The 26,577-nt window shown below is 38.0% G+C and overlaps 1 protein-coding gene across 3 annotated transcripts in view; it reads left to right on the top strand.

Moving 5' to 3' along the window:
* Positions 1-26,577, top strand: part of LOC139121266 (small conductance calcium-activated potassium channel protein 1-like) — a 114,388-nt gene that overhangs the window by 70,285 nt on the left and 17,526 nt on the right. For all 3 annotated transcript variants that reach the window (XM_070686002.1, XM_070686001.1, XM_070686003.1), the window contains exon 4: positions 8,527-8,945. In XM_070686002.1, coding sequence (XP_070542103.1) covers positions 8,527-8,945 — 419 coding nt within the window. The remainder of the gene's footprint in view (positions 1-8,526; positions 8,946-26,577) is intronic.

Here is a 26,577-nt window from a genome sequence, read left to right as displayed (position 1 = left end):
CTAGTTGAAGAAATTTAAAACGTACTTGCCAATATTTTATCACAAAATCACAGGGAAAACAGTCTGTGTAAATCGTGAAAGCCAGTAAAATTGATTCCTCTTCAAATAAGCTTACAAAATATTCGGTACCTACATGTAACAGAAAGGCACTCTTTTGTTGAATGTGTTTTGCAATCGATGTTTCGTATGATTACCTGGGCATTAAGGTAGTATGCGCCTCGAAAGTGAAAGACTTAAACTTTTGCTCAAACTTTCCCCAAAGAATATTTCAATCATTCTCTTTCAAAATCAAGAATAGAAATCGAGGGGTCACCGTGCCAATTTTGGATCTAGAGAAACAGATTACTCAAGATTTACCGATATTTGAAATTCAAAATGGCCGCCATCCTTGTGTAAACTCTATGGAGAAAAATAAAATTTTCGATTTTTGCAAAATTAAGCCGGTGAAAAGTTTTCTGACACCAAGAGCTTTAAAATGAATCTGCACAAGTTGTAGATCAGAAAAGAATTGAAAAGGTTTGAGAGTCCGAATATCTGTCCCCGAGGCGCGTTCTACCTTAAGTAAACTCTTGTCGGATAGTCTGCTCAGTACGGTCTTGTGGTGTCCTCGCAAACATAGGAGCTGATTAAGATTGTACTTTCCCCCTCCGCCATCTTAAAATACATTCAATATTTCACTTCTTGTGTGTTGCACTGTCGTTTCGCATACCTGTTAGACTCATTGCACAATGGGTAAAAAGTGCATAATATTTGTTCGTGGGTTGGTAAGTCTGAGTGGACCGTGCGGGAAAATAATCTCAAAATCACCAAAGTGGGCGGGAATAAAAGTGACGCGACCCAGCGAACTATAACAAGGAAATCCGTTTCACTAAGTGCATATCCATTAACCTATTTTTACAATTATACATACACACATTGTAATGTCTTGGCGCGAATATTTGAACCATTAATTAGATAGATTTATGAAATACATGTATTGATAAACGTCAGCATATAATGATATTTGCTAAGTGGTTTAACGTGCCCTGTCACTTCAGTCAGTGTTTTGTTGGCGAAGGTACTATAGCTTCCTATGTCTTCGCCCTGTTTCAAATAAACAGGAAAAGACACGAAATGACTGTCGCCAAGCGGTTTGAAACTCTCGACTCCAGAGTTAGTGGCATGCGCCGCGAAACGTCACATTGAAAGAGCTCCAGGAACCTGTGGGTACGTGCCGCTCATCCGGTGCACTGCCCAGAATGCATCACTTCACGCTGCCGCTATGGGCCAACAAGGTATCGCTTCATCGAGAGATTGCATCATGGATAGCAGAGAGCGCCCTAGTTTACTTATTAATAGTATCATCGCGGATGGAAGTCTGAGGGTTTTGTTGCAAGAATTCTATCTTTGACGCCAGGTTACGATCATGACGGTGTCGAAGTCAGGTGACGGATAATGTGGTATTAAACCTGACATCGTATTCACTGAAGCTGTGAGCTACAGCGACGATTGTTTTGTGCTTTTTACTGCATTGCCTTGGCACTTTCAAAACTAAAAAAGTCGACTCTAAGCTAACATTTATAGATCTCCATCTGTTCCCAGCTCGTGTACCCAGCTGTCACACACGGCAATCTTGCTTGCACAGGTATTGACATTGGAAAAAAAATAAAAGTAAAACAAAAAACATGTCAAGCAACAAAAATAAAACACAACCACTCGATTTAGCCTTAGATCTATTTTCGAGCTTCCTTGGCCAGTTTTAGAGGTTGCACTACTGAATACTTTAAGAAAGCCACAAAACGAGTGACCGAACTGTTTTGTGTCCGCAAGTAAACGATATATTGTCTACGTAAGCTCAAAGTAGACGAGATTTGTTCACGCACTCCTGTTTGTATTATTTCGAAATTTCTGAAAGAAAGTGAAAGATGCCTTATTATTGCGTTTTAAATTTGGAGTTAGGAGAAGAGTAATGTATTGCGTTCTCTTCTCTGGGAAAGCCCTAAACGTTGGGCTAATTGTTTCTACGTATGTTCTTTTAAACGTCTCTTTATTTGATGCCTCCATATCAGCTCCTTTTTCATATCAGGTAAAAGAGACCAACCGCTACGCATGGTTTCAAGAATGGCATCATTAATAACACCTGTACCTTTCTAATAAATAATATGGTTTACTGGCAAATTTATACTTTGCGCGACTGTAAAAATTATGTCGCACGAAGGTGTTTATATATATATATATATATATATATATATATATATATATATATATATATATATATATATATGTATATATATATATATTCAAAATGTGTTAACAAATATGTAAGAACAAACGCACAAAGTTTAACATTACATATATACACACATATATAATGCAATTTGCATATATATATATATATATATATATATATATATATATATATATATATATATATATATATATAATCTACATTGAATTTGTAAACTATAATGTTGCCGCTTGAGGAGTATTGCTGCTCCAAAGCAATTCCTTGACAGTTTTTAAGCAGGGAAGGTTGAGGCACAGGTCCGCTTAGGACTTGTTTGACGGTACAATCATCTAATGGAAGAAATTCGTAGGATAATTTTGTTGTAGGGACCTCGCGATGTCGGCGCCTTAACAATCAACCGGATTCCCGACATTCTTTCGTTTCGAACAGACGAAAACATAATCGCACGTTGGAATAAAATGGAATGTGGTATCATACCCTGACATTTAAGTTGAAAATAGCTGCATAATTTGCAAAAAAACATAAGTTGTTGTGAAAGCTCTTGGAAGAGATAGCGGACACAGTACGGTGTCGTCCTTTTAACCCTGCCATACTTTGAACACAGTTTTTGGAGTTCGTAAGCTCTCTATGTAGGTTTTGAAATGTTTTCTGAACTTTCCATCACCTGTACTGCAATAGAAGTATGCCAACCTGAGCGAGGCCCTCAGCCTGTCCTATTTCGTTAGCGTAGTCGCTTTTAGGATACCCATTGAAGTCGTTCAGCTGAGCGTGTGTGTTACCCGAAGGCTCATTATACTCTATTCAAATGTACGATAGCGTTAATGCTTCTGTTGTGTGTTGCCACGGTTAAAACCTTTGACAGAATATGCAATAATAATTGACTGCATGAACGGCTGCTGATTCAGTGTGAATATTTAAGTATCGTTCATGTCAGTAATTTGGACGTCCATATTTTTATTGACATACACACATGTAAACTCATACATACATACATACATACGTACGTACATACATACATACATACATACATACATACATACATACATACATACGCTTACATACATACATTCGTACAAATGTACGTACATAAATACATTTGTTTAAACTCACACATACACACATACATATACACACACATATATATATATATATATATATATATATATATATATATATATATATATATATATATTGTGTGTGTAGGGTGTGTGTGTTAATATGCCTAGGCTTATATGTGATATATGTTATATATGGGTTGTATGTATGTACACGTGCGTGTGTATGTATGTATGTATGTATGTATGTATGTATGTAATGTAATTTTTTATACCAAACTTAGTGATACATCGACTGTTTCTCAAATGTGGCTCCTACCTTTTACGACCCCCTCCTTGTGATCAGATGATCATCAGTATACGTGATACGTCTATTCGGATTGGTCGTACAGCATATTTTCTCTCGATCGATGTTGTGAACATAAAGTTCCACACTGTCGAATATTTACTAATAAACTGACTGAGATTGAGTATGTACCTCAGACGATCGGTGTACATGTTTTCACATGTTCACAGTGTACTGAGCGTTGTCATCAATGATAGAATTACACTTTGCAAGTGCTTTTATTGTATATGTAGTTACCGCACCTCCTTACATACCCCACGAGGTGTTTTTTTGAATGCAGTTTGAGAATCGTGAATAACAATTTAGCTTATTGTCATAAACTACTGGTCACTGTTTGCTCACAAACAATACTGAAACGTTCAAACGGCTTTTTTTCTAATAGCGTGGACTGATTGTCCTGCCGTATAGTGACTTCCAAAAATAAACGAAACATCTTGCAAAATATTTTGGTGGCGACTTTAGCGGCGCGTTAGAGACTACCAATTAATCGTTGATTGCAATGTTTTTTTTTCGTGTTGCAAGTGGCATATGGCGTGAACAGTTTTCGATCCTATCATAGACCCTCGAGAAAAACGTTTTCCTCGAGGGTCTATGATCCTGTCAAATCTTGCAAGGTAAAAAGACAACTCCACAAGGTCACCACTTATTATGAAGAATGAAGGGAGATTCCGTAATGAGAAAATATATTTCATTTTGCAAACGGAACCGATGTACTGAAAATCTTTACTCTGTATTAGAATTTACTGGTGGTTCATAGCGGGAGGGGTAAGACGAAGGGGGTTAAGTCTTCCATCTCGTCTCACTTTATTTACTTTGGATAATTCCAACAACGTTCTGGTGATCAACCACCTCTTGGCGGGCAGCGTCCCGTCGGATTTGGATTATTCGACAATCAGGATATATATTTTCTAATCACGTGTCGGCTCCAATCTTGCTCGCACACTTTTATCTACATTTGCGTTGAGTTTGATCTTATCATCAACTTCTTTTATTACTCGAGTGTTTCAAAGCATTTTAATGAGTATTTCGCGCATATACTTGTTCACATATAATAAATACGTGTACACAAATGCGTGTTACATAACAAATACATACAGACAGCTAGACATGCTACACACATACATTCATACTGGCATATATATATATATATATATATATATATATATATATATATATATATATATATATATATATATATATGTATACATTCATATGTACATACATTATACACACATACATACATACATACATACATACATACATACATACATACATACATACATACATACATACATACATACATACATACATACATACATACATACAAATCTTGTACCTGTGGTTCTTTTCTTACTATCATATGCTGTTGATGATGTCTGCTGACTCGTGTAAAAGCTATCCATGGAGTTTGGAGTCGTGAACACATGGAATTCACCAATTTCGCTTTATATGCAAGTTATAATATGCAAGTGAGAGAATCTCTCTTCGTCGAGTATTCCCCCTGGTCTCCGGGGTCCTCAAGGTTCACATGCAGCGAGTTAACAACCCTGGGAATCCTATGATTAGACTTACCGGCATATATGCAAATAAATATAATTTCTGTCACTACAGTGTGTGTTCTGACACTCATCCTTGTCAGTTTGACATTACACTTTGACAAAGGGTCACGTGTGTAACTTGACTCGGTCTGACGTGACAGTTATATTTCACGTATTTTAGTCGCAAGTCCCGAAGTCCTGGATAGAAATAAGATGCGTTTTGCCCTCATTAATTCGTGCATGTATATTTACTTTGTCAATATCCTCGTCAAGGCTGTCTGCCTAGTTTTGAACAGAAAATATATTACTCTGCAAATACAGACGAGCTTTACGTCGCTGTCATTCGTCATAAGGGTAATTCAACACCACGTATTTGGCTATGAACCTTCACTATGCTCAATTCGAGGTCATTTTACTGTGCCGTTTTTATTCAGAGAAATAACAAAATGCGTGGAATTGATATTACAAATGGTGTTTGTTCAGGGATTTTATATTGCTTTGTTGTCCTATATACAGACCCATCGGGTAGCCTCTTGGAGCCATTTCCAAGAATATTTAAATGTCGTGTAAATGTAGCAGTGTGTTGTTTTATTCAATAGCTTCTCTATTACATTAGTAATGAAATGAGTGGTGCGGTGTACATCTTACTGCGGATTCATGTTGTTTTCCAGCAATAAGCGATTTAAGCGTAGGACGGGCGTAATGTACGGGAAGGGGGCGTTATGACGTCATATCTTCGCCTGCTTTTCTCACATTGCAGCGGGTAAATGGAAGACATAAATGTCAACGACATATGTTTTTTATCCATTTTCCAAACTGTTATTCGCATTTCAACATCGGAGAAAGTCAACAAATAAGGTCAAATTAATGATTTTGATTCTCATCCAATTTTCTAACTGCTTCCACACTCTGCATGCAGCCCTCGACAAAGGTTCCCTGTACAGTATGCCGTGAGAGTCGGCAAAGGAAAAGAACAAAGTCCGTTTTGTTGGCCCGTAATGTATTTTCCTGACGTCCCATTAATGGAATCTATAGGTTGTATAGAAGCAATACAATATACGCCCACCCCAGGGCAGTTAAGGTGGCTTTTCTTAAAATTTATCATGTTTGTATTTTGATTGAGACTAGTTAAAATGTTTCACCTTGAAATGCACTTTCAAGCTCCATTTGCGAACTTTTTGATGTGTTTTTCAATATTTTCATCCGATATACAATAATGCAGTTCCTTTTTCTACTCTCAAAAATCGCGTCGACATGCGTGTATTGTTCCACTTCTTAGCCTGGCCTGTGTTTATGTGCAGTCATTAAATTATGGTCGAAGGTCACAATTCACTGTCAGTCTTGACTAGAATTCATTTATCAACACTAACATTGGACATAACACACGATGTGTGATGGTTGCAAGGCTTGCACTTCGTATTCCAGTATTCGCCTGGGAAAAGAATATGAAAATGTATGTTTTATGGCGCACTGATACTAATAATGTCATAAAAAGTCACAGTCAGTATCGCTGTAACTTTTTGTCGCTGTCTCAGTTTGTCGTGCACTGACTGACCAACGTGATTTTAGTGTGAATGCATTTTTGCAAAACTGCAGGTTTAGAAGCGTGTGATCTCAATGTTCATTTCAATAAATTAACGTTTCTAACAGACGGCGTGCAGTATTGTTACCGAGCGTTTTGGCGAGTTTGAAATCTTACAAATTTAACATGGGTTGAATTGTTTGCTTTTGATTTGAAGAGCTTGTTCACGACCAAGCCACTTTCTTGCGTTTGTTGATGATGTATTTTCACTGAACTTTGGTCACCGACCTTCTTCATGCAAGATATTTCGGTTTTCAGTCGCTTTCCTGAATATGTTTTGATGTATCACAAAATCCTCCGGGTCCTTAGTGTTGTGTAGCCTTCTCCTCAAATGTCAATCTGTGATTAAATCACCCGATGATCATGTTGACGATATGATGTTGTCATAATCGGCACATCTGCCTGCAAGGAAAATTTCATAGTATTTTGCGTAAGCGAAGGCGGTTATTCGTGTTTCATCCAGCACGACACATAACCAGGAAGAGAGATCTGTTCATATTATATAAATTCCTGGTCCTAGGGACAAAAATACCCTTCAGTGTCGAAGATCAAATGCATGTAAATGTATGTATGAAGCTGGAGAATCGGCGCGAGGTTACATAGCGGTTGTCATTTCTTTGCTTCATTTACTCTAATTGGTCTCAAATGTATGTGTAGTAACTTTTACAAATGCTACTCCGTAAAGACGATCACAAATTATGTGCGTGATAAATTTTTGATGCGAACATGCGGAGGGATAAATACCATTGGGTGACTTTACATACATGTTTATATCGCACCAACAATTTATTTGTTCCATACCGCGAAGATTCTTTACAAACGGGGCAAAATTATTTTAGATGAGGAAGTTTGAGTTTTTAAAGAAGACCATCCAATGAACAGCATCTGTACTTTATTTTACAGTATGCCGTGACCTTCGCACAGTTGTATAAATACTTTGTATAATCTATGATGCATTGCCGTAAACACGTTTCATGGACAAAATTTTGCATACTATTGATCGTTATGATTTAAATTCATTCCGTGTTTTTTGGGAGACGTGTGCAAAGTATCTGCGAATCGTAGAGCAAAATGAAATTTTAATTTCTTGAGAAGTGAAATTAGTGCGTTTATCTTTATGTTTTGATATCGATGTACAGAAGGGAATGTTCATAATATGTTTTCGTAACAAATTACAGGTCACTTTAAACTTATGCTAATTTTGCTTTTTTACGCTATTTTCGACAGCAGTCATACTGCATTCTAAATACCGTCCTCTTGATGTTAATTAAGTACCGTGCTTAGAGAAACGTAATCCTGCATATCTTTGTTAATAGATTGATAGTGCCCGGATTAAGTGGTCGTTATTGATATGGTCAGCATCCGTGCACTAACCGAGGCCAATTATAACACGGTTATTGCTTTTATGCTTCCTTTAAGACTTAATGTGCGATGGATGAAATACATACTCTCATGTTTTAGTTTGTTTTTAACCCTTTGAGCGCCAAAGTCTATTTTTGTCCCCTTTATAAAATAAAATCCAGTCAATTTTTCTCAAATTTTTGCCAAAACTCTGAGAAAAAACTGTAGCAAATGAAATGTTATGTCCATTTGGTCCAAAATTATAAAAAATACAGAAAAAATCATAAAAACTGGTAAAATTTTGCACTAAAATTTTGGCGGGAGAAAATTACAGCGCTCAGAGGGTTTTACGTATTCCCCAGCTACCATTTTGTACCGCCTGGCATCGATCTCACACATCTGCATATATCTCATCTCTTGCTTCTCCCTTTTTGCAGTTATTCTTGGTTGACAACTGTGCAGACGATTGGCGAATCGCGATGACATGGCAGCGATGCACGTTGATCACTATGGAACTATTTGTGAGTGCAATCCATCCGATACCGGGCCACTATACCTTTCAGTGGATAACTTATTATGCATACACACGCGAGACGCTGGTGGCAACGGCCGATGTGGATATTATTCTTTCCATTCCTATGTTTCTCAGACTATATCTGATATGCCGTGTGATGCTATTACACAGTAAACTATTTACAGATGCTTCGTCCCGAAGTATTGGTGCATTAAACAGAATTAATTTTAATACCAGATTCGTTTTGAAAACTTTAATGACAATTTGCCCGGGGACGGTGCTTTTGGTGTTCACCGTGACCTTGTGGATGATCGCCAGCTGGACCATGCGAGTCTGCGAAAGGTGAGTGCCATCTCTGGCAGTTTAGTGCTAACCTTCACATGCATCGTATGTGCGAGTCAACGCTTAGTTATGAAAAACTATAGTACACTTCATTCTTGACACACAGTTTATTATTACCAACTCGAGGACGCGTGATGCGCATGCGGCTTGCCGATACTTGAGATAAACACCTCCAACGAGCCGGTCACGACGTTTTATGCTGTCACAGAGGTGAACGAACTAATTCCTTTCGTTGCCTCAAACATGGCGGCAATTACCAGAAAATGCAAATAGTAGGACGCTTCTATTTTTAGTACCCATTTGTCATGTTTATGTATGGAATATGAGCTATAAGTGAGCATCCGTTTGCTGTATACGATTAATGACAATGTATATATATGAATACGTTTGTGGATGCTTACGTCTGTAGACCGCAAAAATATCACAAACGCGGCGTGTAATACCTCGGCTTTTGGAATGTGGATACAATGGGGCGAAAACACGATTGTACTGAAGGAAAGATGCTAAACTATAACAAAGCGTGCAATTTTGAGATCAGACAAAAATGGACAACTCGTCCACACACTGCTTAATGAAGATTCCGTGGCTTTTGTGGTGATATTTGCAATTTTTTGTGTGAAAAATTGTAAGAAAACAGAAAACTATAATTGCTTGGAAATGAATTTAGGGCATATGGTTGGTTCTTATACTGAATTGTTCGATCAAAAATGGCGGATTTTATGCCGACAAATATACTACGGGGCATGGTCATGTAAGGGTGATGGAAATGGCCACTTGTGGCTGTCTTTTTACTTAAGACTGTGCATGATATTGACCAGTAAATGCTCTAAGTACTAAAACCAATGAATCGGGCATGTCAACATCAATGCCAGTCCAAGCGGAAGCATAGTGTGGATGATGCTACTTTCGTTTAATGTAATGAGCGTTTATTTGAATTAATTGTACTCACACGTAAAACATTCCTCGGCATAAGTGAGAATCCATTAAAAGGTCAGAGGTCAGAAGAAACCGTATTATTTATAACGTTTGATAACTTTGGCCTTTTAAAAAAAATTTCCCTCGACTCTTTCACTTTTCTGCCGCTTTCAGCAAAATTTATGTTTACGGTCATTCTCTTATGTAAATGAACGAGCAACTCTATATATGGCATCAATTATCATTTCTGGTTTCTACCACTAATACTCGCCCGCTCATTAATCATATCTGTAATCAGTCTTTGCACGCAAGGACGGAAATTCAAGACATGGTTAGCTAGAGTTCTATAACCCCTGAGGCAGATTGCATTTTAGTGATATATAATATCTCCAAGGTATGGAGGCTTACCTTAGACCCTGTGACGTCGCTGTGCAAGGAACGCGAGTTTCGTTTTCCCTGGTGACGCAGTCTCGAACTTGGGATCTTCGTGTGGGCTAATCTTACGGCTTGAATTTGAAAGCACTCAGGGAATACAAGTTACACATTTTCTTTGTAAATGTTGCATGTTTCTCTGCCACTTTAATTTTGAAAAAAAGGAGCATGAGCGATCCGCTGTAGCGTACGATGATAATAGATACGATGAACGTGCTCTGAAGTATTAATAATTGCACCTGTGGTTTCCGACTGTCTTGCCGCCATTTTGACTTTTGAGAATATGCGGCGCGACGCTTTTTAACCGTTGCAGGAATATTCGAAATGGAATGCCAGGCTTTCAATTGGATGCCAATCGGCGAGATAAGTGATTGATATATAAAACCGACATCTGACGTTCTAAGCAACATATGCCTTATGGTCCACTTCTGGACTTCATTGTGAAATACTTCGCATTTTACGGAGACACTGAGGAAAGTTTTATGTTAAGAATTAAAATGAAATATAATAAAAATATCGAATGTTGCTAACAGTGTGTCGTCAATCTAATAGGGAGCGGTAAGACCACTAAAATTGTCGAGCCGTCCATGTTGCAGTTGTCTCTTTGGCGATACTTCTAAAGCCGAATGTCGACAAAAATTAATTGAAAATCGATATTTCGGAGGTTTGAGATGTCAGCTTCGTTGTAATTAATCGTCAATACAAACACCTTTCAAGTCTCGGCATGACAGGTTGCAACAAAACATTCGATAAAAAAATGGCTCGAAGGACCTGTGCAAAGCAATATTTTAGCAGCGAGAACTTTTAAAATCGGTTTTAAGTAGAGGCTGTCGCGAGATACGCGTTCTCCTTTAGCGTTACATGAAATATCTCCCAAATAATTCAAAATAAATGTTAGATTTTTCTCCTCCGCCTAAGTATCTTGTTTCCGATTAGTATCTTATTTCCGATTAGTAAGATTTTCAAGTGATATTTACGTTCACCATTCACAGTTTCATCCTTTGACATGTGACCGCCAAATTCATTTTGCAAGCACACATAAATCACAGATATTTTCCCGGCTAACTGCCTCATAGAATTCACAAAACGGACAAAATGCAAGGCCACACGTTCGTGGTAAAATAAAGGTCGCTAACAGACATTCAAATTTGTTTTATTGAAATATTCCGCTGCGTTAGCGCCGCCGCCATTAGTCGTCCAAAGTAGCACGGCTCCTCACACAAGGTTACGGCGTATTAAGTGAAAGCAATACCGCCTACGTTCTTATAGCTTATTCCTTCCAATTTAGCAAAATGAGATTAAAATATTACCCGCAGGTGTAATTAAACAAAGTGAACAAGAAATATATTCTGCGTTATCAGAACATCAACCTTTGTTATGCAAAACCGTCAATCAATTTTCATGATTCAAATTAAAAACTCCGCTGTATTAGTCGTGGAGGCAAAAGTCACCGGTGCTAGGTATTTGTCTTGGGCATCACAATTTCTTCCAATACACTGTTGATAAATGAACCGACGAGTAAAAGGCAACACCATAAATGATGCTGCTCTAGCGCAGGCAAGTATACACGGGGTTGAAAAGTCCCAACGGTGCTTCTGTAGAGCCACTGAAGCGATGCACATTATTTATTCATTAAAATTCAACAGAGAATAATTTGATACTACCCAAAACGATGATTTATCTTAGAGGGGTCTCAAAAATCTACATGTCAAGGAAAACTTGAAGTTGGCCAGCAAAAACAGCACAAAACAAATCAAGCGTGTATTTAGGTATACTGTCTTGGTTTGTCGCTCATCATTTCCCAAGCTTTTCGTAAATCGTGTGACAACCCAGTTCCTCGTAGACGAGTACAACCCGTGTACCCGTCCAGGTATTCGTATATATAGCTGGCTTTGTGCTTTGGAACTATTTTTGTGATAGTTTTATGAATAATTGATGCAATTTTCCGACCGAACACGCAACCCTTTGATCATTGAATTGATGTACCTTGTAAGATGGTCGGTCAGTGGTAGGGGTATGTATGGTCGATATAACTAAGTCAGTTGATAGTATATGCCGGTAGGTAAATACTACAGCGTGTTTTAAGGTTTTCTGGCGTTATTTTTTAGCAACAGTTGTCCATCGTATGGACCATATCTTTCCGTTGACCGTTGGTATTACTCACGACTTTGCCGACAATTAAATGAAAACACGGACCGAAAAAGCTTGCCGCCCTCAAGGGAAATATTGACGTCTCCAACTCCAAAGCGAATATTGCGCATGACAAGGTTGCTAATGCAATAAGACGGCATAACCAAATCAACCCACAACGTTTGAAAAAAATAAACACTACATTTGTACTACTGTTTTCTGTCGGTGAGTTGCATAACATATCTATGTCATTAACTTCTTAAATTCATTTATCAAATTTCATCAAGGTATCTTTCCTCGCAAAGACGTTGAATCGAGCGATGTTCAAGGTCGCCCACCTTTCTCTGTAACGACTTTTATGAGATGCCGCGGTTTGCAAAATAAACAAAATATTCACCATTCCAATTTCGGAAACATTTCGTGCTTTCTCAGAGTTGTAAAGTTATCGTTTGTCACGTGACCGGCCTTTGAGATAGGGCTGCCACTGTCAACAAATCTGGACGACTTTGTTATTGACTTAAAGAGTGTTACGCAAAAAAGGGAATTGTGTTGGCAACAAAGACTGCATAACATTGGCGTTTCTATCTCGGTGCCATCAGCGCAAGAAAGCTTACGAGTATCGTATCCGCTCTCCTTATCGGCTGAACTATGTCATCGCACTCTGTATAGGTTTCACAAAATTACTAGATTCTATCTCAGAACATCCACGTCACCGAATGCTGGCATTCATTATTACTAGAATTGTCCGTAAAGGATCGCGCCTGTATACGGTGTCATCACAGGTCGGCATATTTACATAGTTAAATACAAATTGCCCGCTTCAGCCAGATGCACACACTATTCTATTATAATTCTGCAATGTACGATCCGTATCATCATTGTCATTATCTGTCAGTAGCTTCGCAGAAAAAAAATCCATACATAGGCATGTTGAAATTATCTACACATTGAATTATAACCTGCAGTCATATAGTATAGCGAATCGCCATTATTATTATGATTATTATGATGATGATGATGATGTTTTTGTTGTTGTTGTTATTTGTTTTTAGAACTAAAACTTTCATCATTTGTCTTTTTTCGCGAATTGTTTTATACTTTAATTACGGAGGACGTTTCTCAATTACCTGGCATATTATTTCTTCTTTCCATAATCATGTCATCCCAATTTCCAGCAAGTAAAATAGCCATGTAGCCACGTTACATTCCGGCGTCGGAGTCATGAGAACCAGGCTTGGAGCGATATGAATATCATGAATTATTCAATTTCTTCTCTGAGAAGTGCTTTCTGTTTTTGAGTTAGCCCAAGCGTTTTGATTAGGCGCGCCTTATTACCGCTCCCCATTTGCATGCTCCAGCTTGTTGTGTACTTTCCAGTATTTTTGTACTTTCTGAAAAAAAATCTCGTTCTATGTCTCCTGAATAACGACAAAATACCCAGTATTCAACTTTTCAGTACAGTCTGTACATGTGGAATGTCGGATATCGTTGTTGACAAACGAATTCTAGTCCGGACTGGGAATTCATTTGTCAACAATAATATTGCACTTTTTGGGCCTACATTGTGCATGGTACAGGCTAAGCTTGTGTATTTCAACATGCTGCAAGGAAGAGAATAAGAAAGTTTTTCTTTTGTTTATGTATCAAAAGTAATGGGAATCTCTCAAAACTTACAGCCTTTATCCCGGCATTAAGAATTTCCATCTCCGATGTCTGATCAACTATCCTCGAACCTTGTTTTTCATCGCACCTGTTAAAATCCATAATTTAAGTATTTATTTTTATTTTTATCTCGACTCTTTACACGCGTCGGGGACATCAATACAACTTTGTAAATAGCCTCAGTACGGAATTTCGGATAGGTTATGTTTGATTGTAGGTCGGAGATTGTAATGTAGAATGATATTTTTCTCAGAATATATCTTATCGTTCGCAATAACCTTGACCCCCCAGGCAGAGGACGCTGTCTACGTCTTATTTGTTTTATTTCGGTTTTATGCGCGTTTTTTCCAGTTTCGTGTCACGGATACCGTTGAATGAATTCGTCCTATTGAGGAATATCCCCCACACGACCCACATCAGCATTCACAGATTCCTTACCATTGTCGATAAAGCACGTTCTTGGAACGTTTTTTAGGTAAACAGAAAAATGATGAGAAAATATAAGCACAGCCAAACAATGAACCAGTCAACTTCATGTCCTCTTGAAATCCTCTTTTAGACTAAACTAGTATGCATAGTATTGTATTTTCGTACTTAAGGTCTCCTGCAAAAATGATGCTGTGACGAGGTTTTCATATTCCCCTTTCGTGTTTGAACTATTCCATTACCCACAAAACCAAAAACAATAAAACAGTAACAGAAGTGTTCACGTACAACGATAATTAAAACACACAGAAAAATGACAACGATGTATTGACTACTCAGAACTGTAGAGTGCATAGTATACAAGCGATATCATAGCCGATAGCTTTTTCTTCTACGATCCCTCATGCTGTCAGTAATTTTTTTCAAGCGAACATTGAATAAAAGGCTGATGCGCGGCAACAAGCGCAGATCGACGCGCATGCAAGAATTATAATAAAAACAATACCTTTTGTTTTTAGCCTTATGTCAAGTCTCACGGCAAAATAAATAAAGACACAAACATTATTTATTTATTTATTATCATATTTAAAATGTATATCTTATTTATATATTTATTTATACATTTATATTTTTAGTTATTTATTTGTATGTTGAAATATGTACTCGTTACTAAAAGTCTGTTGACCATAGACGTAATCTTTCAATTGCTATTCTGGCGGCGAGTGTCTGCTATGATTCATCCGTAGTTAAAGAATTTGGACGATGCTCCGCGGTAATTGTAAGCCAGGCGCCTATGCTAATGTAGAGATTACAAGGGAATGTATTGTCAATAATAACTGTGATGATAACAGTACCCGGATGTTATGCTGTAAATTTCTCAGTCTGTTGATCAAAACAACGCGTAATATTAACTCGGAGGCTTTCACCGACAGTGTTACTGTTATAATGCAGAATCTTATGTAGCAACTCTTAAAGTGTGATCGAAAATATTGTCTGATGCGGTAGATGGTTGGAGGAATATTCACCGTGTATTGCAACTGTCTCTATGTAATGACAACAATGTCTAACGCAGGCATACGAATGTCGGCTAGTCCATGCATTTTGTAAAAATAGCACGCTGTGTTAAGATATGCGGGATTTTCACATAGTCATGCCATCTGTTTATAGCTATAAAATTATTCAGAACCACCACATTACATCAAAATGCTTCGTGCCAATAAAAGAGAGCGCTCAATAAAGTGCAGGCAGAGTGACCGCCAACGAATTCAAATTAAACCACACTTTTTTCACCCTCGGAACAGGAAGGCTTAGAAATCAAAAAATATTAAGGCAACAATTGAACACACAATAGACGAAATTGCCGTTATTAAAGGTTATTTTGGTGACGCAGAGTCATAAAATCCTGCGGAATGGCATATCGCTATTGCTCTTGCAAATATTGACACAAGAGGAGAGAGTAAACGAACGGCGTAATAATAATGGAACTAGAACACCCCTGCCCCTTAGGATGAGTTGAAATCCTACTGCAAAAATATGGCCACTGAAACGCAACATGTCGCGTCGGTCTAGTACAGGAATCGTCAACGACCAGTTTTTGTCATTATTTTCAAGCAAGCGAACCTACCATTATTTGTAATAAATGCCCCCATTTTGTGTTCATATTTTGTAATTTATTATTAATGTGCAATTAAGTTCGCGATATAAAACGGTCGGCCCGGGCATTTTGTTCACTTGACTAGTCTGTAGATACACAACAGAATAGAGGATCACGGGCAAAGAAGAAATAACCTCGCGTTGGAACCGCGAATCGGACTCCTACAAGCAAGATCTTCACCCAGAGACCCTGGATGGGCTATCCTTAGACGTATAAAATAGTCATTTACCTTCGAGGCAATGCAATATGCACGATGTGAGATACTTAAATATTCCACATTAATAAGGAATCATTAGCAAAACGGTTTGATACCGAAAAATATAATTGGCGTAAAATGAATATTAATATAATCCATCCCCTATCTTTCACTGAGAGTTCCAGGTAGACTCGTATTATATTGTACGGGTCTTTGGCGTGGTTTTATTTTGGAAAACTCGTTTCTTTTCGGTGATTTTTTTACGCTTCTTGTCTTTGCGAAATGCATTTTCCCGCCATACTATTTGACTGTCTTAGATTCAAATGATCAAACGCTGAAACTGATGTTATAAAGAAAAACGGTGGATCATAAAATCACTGTCGAGTCTTTTGAAGTGAATTAATTAGTCTGGTATGTCACCATATACTTTGTTCCAAAATTAACGTGAAGATCGTTAAGTAACTGCCAATTTCTGGCTTGTAAATTGTTAGGCGGAAATTTAATATGAAGGCAAATATTTAAGTCTGATAGACCTTGTCAATGCGTTGCCCTAAAACAGCTTGCTACTTGTTATGTGTATGCCACACACTGGTGTGTGACTTATTGTTGGCATTTTAATTCTGTTTTAGGACGAGATCAATATCTCTAAATAGAAAATTGGATCGGAAAATGTTAATAGCAGCAACCTATGTTTACGTGAAAAGTCCAAAAGTCATAAATTATTTTTTTATCAAGGTTAAAATTCGAATATTGATTAACATGAAAAGGGTTTTGATCTAGTGCTGATACGAATTACTGCAGGAATGTGTGACAAGTCATTTGAAACCTGAGTCGAAAATATGTCTGGGCGTTCGGCCGGACGTCCACTGTTTTATTTTAAATGTCAGAAAATTATTTTAAATTGGATATCATTATCTAATGACTCATTTAAAATTGGCAAACTATTTATAATAATGATTGTATTTCTGGATGGCTTCAAGATCGCCGCATGGCCACCATTTTGTCATGTCAGGGGCAAAGTCGCCATCTTTTCAAATTATTTCGGTTACTCTTGATTCATGTAAATAACTATCCATGTTGTTCTGCTCGCTGAAACATTCTAAATTCTCAGTCATGAGATCTCTATTCACTCTTTACTTCTAGCTACTGCAATGAATGATTTGATAACATATTGTATGGTACACACAAAAAGTTACGTCATCAGCACATTTACATATTACGTGTATACGAAAGATGTGAGTAGGGCTCTAATGATTGACAGTTCATCATGTTTCTGTGAACAACGTAAATTACTTCTCAAATGAAACAAAATTGGCAAGATGGCGGCTTTGTCCCTTCAAGGTAGTAAGCGCCTAAAAAGTAAAAGACTTAAATTTTGCTTAAACTTTCCTCAATGATACGGCACTGCAGAAGCAAATTAAGTAGCATTTACCGATATTTGAAATTCAAACTGGCCGCGATCCATGTGTTCAAAATATGAGGAAAAACAAAATTTTCAAAATTTCCGAAATGTTTCCTTCTCCAAGAGCTTTGAAATGAGCCCCCTCAAGTTGTAGATCAGAAGAATAATTGTAAAATATTGAGAGTTCCGAATATCTGTCCCCGAGGCGCATTCTACCTTAAGAAGGAAGCGTACAATCACTGACAAGAGAATAGGGTACCTACATCGCAGCCCTGAACCGGTTTTCGATTAGACTATTGACAAAGTTCGACAGTATGTCTCCTGCTTCGAATGCGACACGCGCATAGGTACACCTATGTTTCCATGCTTGTTGCAAAATCTAGCGTTACTCACAAAATTTTTCATAATCCATAACCGAACGTCCATTAACTTAAAAGTCAGAATGTTATCATTCTAGATACTACTTGGGATCACTCTTTCGAGGAGTCACACAAAGCCCTTCGGACATATATTCATACGACCTCGCAATTTTATTTTTTGGTTTTTCAGTAGGCATAAATAGTTTAGACCCACGTATTTCTTGTTTGTTGATGTATGCCATACAACCCACACTCTTGGGATCGCACACAAACAGATTTACTTCTGTGTAGACTTTCAAATTCTCGACTTAATGAATGTCTATGGGTTTTGAACTCGAAAGCTGGCTTTCCAGGCTGTTATTAATTCCAGGCATTAACACCCCATTTATTCATTCATTATATTCCTTGGATAAATTCCACATTCGTCGTACAGAATACATTCATCAAGCAGTAATTCGCCATGCTCATCCCTCAGTGCATATCGCCGTAAACCGACGTACCATCCATATGCTATGCACATATTTATATATAGCCACATATCCTGCGCCTTACAAGCTCAAGATGAATCTCTTATTCCCAACTACGCCATTTGTCATCCATTCAACCGTCGATCTGCGCAACTTTTATTTATTCCCGTGTCCGGCCCACCGATCCGCCCACCGTACTCGCCATGAGCTCCACGGTATTTAATTTTTGTTGTCTCGGTTTTTTTTTCTTTTTTGCAAAACACATTCACTTTCTCCACTCACAAAGTAATGCCAGTATTCAACTTGAAAACACAACCTCATGTCTGTGATATCCACTATTATTAGTGACCATTGAATTTAGTCCGGACTAGTTTATTTTCAACTAGCACATCGCATATCATTCTGCTCTTTTTGTTTGTGATGCTAATACCTTGCGTCCACCCAGAAAATATTACACCCGCAAGTTACATATATATTTTCTTGATTGTTTCTATGTAATATAAATGCCTATTGAAATATATTTTTTACTATAACCCAAACGGGATTCGAACCCCCACACACTCACGGCAACATCGCCTAGCTGCTAGGCCTCACACAAAACCAGTCGGCCACCGTTTCAAACCCAAAAGAGTTGGTTACAGTAACCGACTTAGATGTGCGCGACCGAGCAACACAGTGTGCGTGGAGCAGACGACACACAGACACAGTACAAACATATATAGTAATCGGAAAAGCACGAAGCTTTTTACTGAGCTATTGAAGAATCAAAGCAGGGACTTCTTTGCATTTCCATAATTTACACAGCAATATGACATTCTGAGCAGCGTTTCAAGTACATTTTACAAAATGTTAAACACAAATTTGTGGGCAGAAAAATTACGCGGTAAATACCATTCTTACGTGCACTGGGGCGCAAAACAAAGAATTTAATTACGTCGGCGTAAATTTCAAAAACACGCGTCTTGTTTCCAGAAGAAACACATTATCGAAACTTACAGCTATTGTCTGAATATTTGACAACGGCGGCGCCAACTTGTCCGTCTGCTTGCTCCAATTTACGTTTTTTTTTATCTCAACTTTGTCTCCTTGGCGTATCTCGTTTGTTTCTCGCTTGTTAAAATTAAAAATGTTTGCACCGTAGATACGGCCTCATCCCGACGGACTTTTCATTCTCAAACTATCACCAAGCGAGTGACGTAATCAGCCGTTAAAGGCCAGAGGTTAAAATATTTCCCCTTCGCGCTCGGGATCAAGAATTTACGTCATAATTTTTTTTTTCTGGCGAACATTCTTAATTACCATGGCATTTCTGGTAGACAGTGCGAAGGTCAGATTATTTCCACCGTCGCCCAGATGCTCAGGTGACTGGAAACTTGATATTTGTCAGTGCATGTAGGCTTGCTCGTAAGAACATATTCTTGCAAGGCTTTGTCTGCAAATGGATGCAGTAACTCAAGAAAGGCAACAGGAAGCTGTAAAGTCATCAAGGTGACCCCCCAAAAAAACACTATTTCTATACCCTGCACACGTTCTATTTTCGATCTGTGCTAATAATATTGCACATTTCCTCTAGATCGTGGGGTGTTGTGCAAAGTACGGGGTAAACCCACTGAGCATACAGGTTATCTACTGTGTGCCTGTCCGCTTGCTAAGAACTTTTTCCCAGAGGCGACTTTTTATGGAAAATTTTGCAAAAAAATGTAAACATCAGCGTCATCTCTTTGTCAGTCGATCGATTCTTTCAAGATCTTATCTTTTGGCCGGATGATATCAAAGCTAAATCTTGTGTCAAATATGACTAGATCAATAATGCATTTCGTCATTAATCTCGTCACAGCAGCCGTAATAAACTTTTAAGGAAGACTGTTTGTGGAAAATAACTCAGCCCAATCTTAGTTCTCCCCGAGTTGCGATGACGTCACGGTGTTTATCTAGCTTTACAAGCCAAGCAAAAGAAGCAACGCGTCGAAAACATCCCTTCATCAGTGATACAGTGGGTTTCATTTCGGTGTCGCAAGTCTGTTTCTGACAGACATTGTATGTACAATACAAACGATTAGTTTGGGTATCATCACACATTTCAAAGTCACCGAGTTATTGATTAGTTACAGTAAACCAGCATGGGGCAACTCTGTCTGGATCGATAGCCGAACAGTTGATTGCACTTGATCCAAAATGTTACAGCTGAAAGCTAGAATATATTTTTTCAGCTTAGATTGTCTCACACACAGAATTGTGGCACCGAATTGAAACCCAGTGTAGTAGCAACGCACAATAAGGAAAACGGGTTTTCCCTCCAAAAATTGCTCCATTGGCAAACATGGACGATAAGTGGCGGAGAGGAAGGCGAGAGTCCAAATGATCTTGAAGTAAAAAGGTAACCATTGCCATCTCAAACTGTTGTGCTCAAAAGGATTGCGTCGCCCACGATGACGTAATTCCTAAGGTAGGATGCGCTCCAGGGACAGATATTCGGACTCTCAAACTTTTACAACACTGTTTTAGTCTGCCACTTGTGGGGAGTAGTATTGAAGCTCATGGAGTAACAAAAGTTTTCACTGGCTTAATTTTGTGAAAATCGAAAATTTCATTTTTCCCCCATAGAGTTAACGTAGGAGTGGCGGCCATTTTGAATTTCAAGAGTTGGTAAATATTGGGTTATTTCTTTCTCTAGTACAAAATTTTGCTCGGTGATCCTAATTTCTATTCTTGATTTCGAAAGGAAATAATTAAAGTATTCTTCCGGAATATTGGAGCAAAAGTTTAAATCTTTCGGTTTTGTGGCGCATACTACCCCAATGTTCAACGCCGTCTTCGAATATTTCATTCTCTTAAGGTAGTATGGGCCTCGAAAGTGAAAGACTTAAACTTTTGCTCAAACTTTCATGAATGAAACTTTCAACCATTCTCTTACGAAAACAACAATAAAAATCGAGGGTCACCGTGCAAAGTTTGGAACTGTCGAAACAAATTACTCAACATTTTGCGATATTTGAAATTCAAAATGGCCGCCATTCCTGTGTTAACTCTATGGGTGAAAATTAAATTTTGGATTTTCGAAAAACTAAGCCGGCGAAAGTTTTTCTTTCTCCAAGAATTTATGAAATGAGCCCCTACAAGTGGTAGATCAGAAAAAAATTGTAGAAATTTGAGACTCCGACTGTCTGTCCCGCGCGTTCTACATTAATTTGATGCAATTTTTTCGCATGATTTGTATTTACAGTAAATTTATTTTACTCTACGACATCGGAAATCGGGTTCTTACTTGCATCAAGTAACGCAATCGACGCCGTTGGAAACAACAGCAAAAATAAGTAAGAATGGTAAGGATTAATAAACAAGCTCTCATTCCATGCCTCGCGTGATTCTGTCGCATTGACATGTACCATCAGTTTAATCCAGTCTTTTTTCGTGTTAATATGACGATCAGATGTCTGATTTTGGTCACTTTTTATCATTTCATAATTGTATCGGTACAATCATCATGGACTTCATTACGAAGTTCAGATTTGAGTGGCTTGTTAGCCAAACATAAGCAGGGCAATTATGACACGTATTTGTGAAGGCATGGAGTGCCCAGAATTCACTTAATTGCGTGATGATCTTGTTTGAAGCAAGCAGTGATCTTAGATATCTGAGCTGGTAAGCCACGCCGCGATAAATCAGAGAAAGGGCGGAGAATTTCACCATTTATTGTGAGTTAATTAATTGTGAGTAGTTTCACAAAGTCGCATTAACAGTGATAGCAGTGAGACCGATGAAGCCATGACCGCGGCGTTACATGTGCGGCAAAATACAAAGCTAGCTGTTTCCTGTGCACACTATCACATATTTCCTGGAAAAGTGACCTCATTAGTACATCTTAAATCGTTACTAAGTTACGGCGATGTCACATTTTTGGCTTGATATTTTACAAAAATCTTACGACATTTCCGTCGATACTATAGTGAGATCACAGTGTTTATTTACAGCATCACTCAACAGGTTGTTCGTACGGTTCGACAAAAAACTAAGTGTTGCGACCACTCTCAAATGCTTCAAATCAGTGAAAAACATGCACAAAATGTGGAAACTGGAAAAGATGAAAACAGACGAAAAAATCGTCTTTTGAAAAACTGGTCATTGAAAAACTTGTCGAGTTAATAGTTTGACAGCTGTTCTGGGGAGCTTTCCAAAACAGGTAATCCCAAAAGACCCCGATGCAAATAACGTGAAAGACACCCGACGGCGTATAGATATAGATATGGACGATAATTGTAAATAGTTCATGAATTATCCGTACCGATTTTTTTTGAAAATTCGCTATCTCGACTCGTATGAGATTCACATTGTTATTTTTCAACACAATGTCCCATGCTAAGAGTTGTCGTCAGCCAACTGTATCTTTCACAGTCGCTCGCGGGTTCCTTGACCGGAAAAGACCCCCGCATATGCTGCCACTGTTTGCATCAACGATAAGTGTTTATCTCCAAAAAATACGTGCTTCTCTGGTCAATGGTGCCCTGTATCTCAAAACACAGTTCCTCCACAGACTGTGCTCGAAATAAGCTGCCAGAGTAGTTCTGAAGTCTTCAGTGGACCGTTGGCAGTTTTGAATGTATAACAAAGGCACACATACAATATACATGTACTACAGATTGTCGTGAAAGGGGACTGTAGATATGAAGGCTCCCTAAAGCATACCAAAAAAATCACCAACTATTTAGCTTGTCAACACAGCGGCCATACATCGTGTAGGATGAACTGTTGTTGTTCACATTTGAATTCTTAGTCCAGACAAGACTTCATTCGCCAACAAAAACGATGCAGTGAACCCATATACAGGCTGAGTTGACGAGCTCAACGCCGTATATCCGAACATGCTGAGGGCAGTAAGACAAGAAACCGTTGATGATGTTAAAAACCAAAAACCGTAAACAAAAACCATCAAAAGTTATAGCTGCTGGTCCTTTTAGGGTCTTTTGTGTTGCATGTAGTGACGAACATATTCAAAATCTACCTGATTTATGCGTATTGTATATCTTTTGCTCGAAGGTTTACCGGATATGAGTCGAGCAAGCCGCTTTCAGCAGACGACTCCTGGTATATTGTTGGTTTTGATGACTGGCAACCAAACTCCTGTGTATATAACGCTTGTTTCTGACAGAGCCAGAATCTTAATCTTACTGTAATGTGGAGATAACGCAGCTCATACACTTCACACGATGAAGTGAAATTCCAGTCTTGCCTATCGAGAACCATGTATTTACAAACGACTCGTGCCAAGCCAAGCAATTCTACCCCCGACGTCGACACACTACATCAACATGACCTGGATATTTTTCCCTCGCAGCCTGGTTTTGATACCATCCAAATCAAAACATTGCACTCGGTGATAGTTTATCCGAAATCTTTTACGAGGTGTTATCGGGAGTTGAATATCGGCTTCGGCCCATTTCATTTCAAACCATGATATGCAAGTCCAAACACAGTCGTAAGTCATTCTGTATGATAGATTAAGCTGTCACACTTTGTTCGGTGTTAGAAATATGCGTGTGGGAAAACAAGCTTCTCTGTATGATCGTAATTCATCGTCAGGAAGGGTGATTTGTCCTCTTTTGATGAAGGCGGGAACTCTACCGTGCCCTGCCGCACTCCGAATATAAATTCACATTTCAAAAAAAAAGCATACATGTTTGTTCAAATTCAGATTTTTAACTCTTGCCCATATTATTCCCATTTAGAATGCATAACAGGAAATTTCATTGTCATTGAGTGTTGATTTTTGGAAATTTGCGAAAGAGGAGATTACGTCGACCAAAAACACCAAAAACACATCGCAGTGAACGACACCACATTATAGTCTGCTGGAGAAATATATGCAACGGTAAAGCAACGGCAGAAGAAATATGAAACGAAAATTGAGAAATCAGAGCGAGAAAGAGAGAGGGGGCGAACTGGAAAGCATGAGAGGCCAAAGCAGTTTTATTATCCGCGAAAACGGAAGCTGAAGTTTGAATATGAATTTTTCATTCAATATCTCGCAGGCTTATACACTTCACCGTCGTTTGTGACGTCACAGTTCTTGCAATTTATCTGGCTAATAAGGCTTTGTGATAGAAACCGGATTCAAACTTTTTACATCATGAAATATTGAAACGCACGTATAATCCGGCTTTGTGATGTCAACGACGCCGAATGCAGCCTGAACATGTTGTAACCCATGGCAACAGTTGCGAGAAAGGCCGAGCGTTGCATGCGGCTATAAATACTTAATTGTAAAGCCAGTTTAGCTCGATAATTCCCGGATCCTCTTCTCTCTTGTTGATAAACGAATGCTTCGCCCAAAATGACGGAAAAATGAAGAATAGGTTGAACGGTTTAGCCCTACAGATGAAATAGCCCGTCTCCGAATCCGATTCGACTTGATTTTTTTTTGCGCAAAGCTCCCGTGTGTATTGAATTGCGAAATCGGAAAAGTGGAAAGCTCGAAATATTGAGAGAGAGAGAGAGAGAGAGAGAGAGAGAGAGAGAGAGAGAGAGATGTTTGAATAGTCCATAACCTGTAACATTGACATACCCTGTCATGTTTTGTGTGATTATGGCCATCGTACAAACCTTGATGCACCTATTTTTGGCTGCATATTAAGTATTGAATACCATAATTCGGGAAAGAATCGTGCTAATTTTTTGTTTCTGCTGGTTCAGGTCGCAAAGATTCAAAATCTCATCTACGATAAAGGTGACCAATGTTTTAAAAATATTCTCGCGTTCTCCCTCATGTTAGATGCATGATTCCTGCAGCTGCCGTGACGTTTCGAGCTAAATGGTGATATAGTTTGTTCCAAATTGTCATCTCGTACAGTAACTAACCTTCAGCTTCGCCCGGGGGGGGGGGGGGAAGGAGGGGGACAGGAAGTATGTTCTAGCCGCCTTTCAACTCTAAATTTAGAATCCTTCAATTTAAGCGTTGCACGGGTATTGTGATGTCATGACACAATGTGTAGTTGGCGTGTGAAGACTACCTATAGGTCAGACTTCTTGTATTCCATTGACGTAATAATCCCGTGTAAGTTTCGCTTATGAAAACTTTAAAATGGAATCGTTCCAACTTTCTAACTCAGCATCCAACGACTCAAACACTCCATCATTTACGAGTGTAAATGATGGAGAGTATATGTATATCCTCTTCATATATATATATATATATATATATATATATATATATATATATATATATATATATATATATATATGTGTGTGTGTGTGTGTGTGTGTGTGTGTGTGTGTGCGAACTATACATTTGTATCATATCTTTATATACACATAGGGGTATTAAAATATCTTTTATAAGCATATACAATGTATATATATATATATATATATATATATATATATATATATATATATATATATATATATATATATATATATATATATATACACATCCAGTTTCGTTTGTATTCGTGTTGTTGTAAAGCTTGATGAAGGTACGCTAGTCGCACCGAAACGTCGCTATTTTATTGCTACTCGCGATTGGAAGCAAGACGGACTTTGAACTACCCAGTTCTATAAGTCATCAGATTGTATATATATATATATATATATATATATATATATATATATATATATATATATATATATATAATATATATATATATATATTATATATATATATATATATATATATATATATATATATATAATATATATATATATATATATATATATATACATTGTATTTGCTTACATGTAAACACGACAATGTAAGATATTGATCGTTTGTCAAAGTCATCATATGATTTTAATTACTCTTTGATGGGGGTTTTGCTGAAAAACATCACACTTAGCGTGCCCGGTTTGAATTGTGCTGTTGAAAGGGGTTGTTGAACAAAATTTACTTGCACGCCCCAGACATGTATTGCTGATATTGATAGGATTCCAATTGAAACTTGTAACAGGACAAGATGATCTTGTTTTTTGCGCAAAGCCCTCCTCTTACTCCAGCGG

Source organism: Ptychodera flava, chromosome 21 (assembly GCF_041260155.1).
Source record: "Ptychodera flava strain L36383 chromosome 21, AS_Pfla_20210202, whole genome shotgun sequence".
In the NCBI taxonomy this organism is placed as follows: Eukaryota; Metazoa; Hemichordata; class Enteropneusta; family Ptychoderidae; genus Ptychodera; species Ptychodera flava.
Note: the sequence above shows the minus strand (reverse complement) of the source record. Positions and strands in the feature narration are given on the sequence as shown.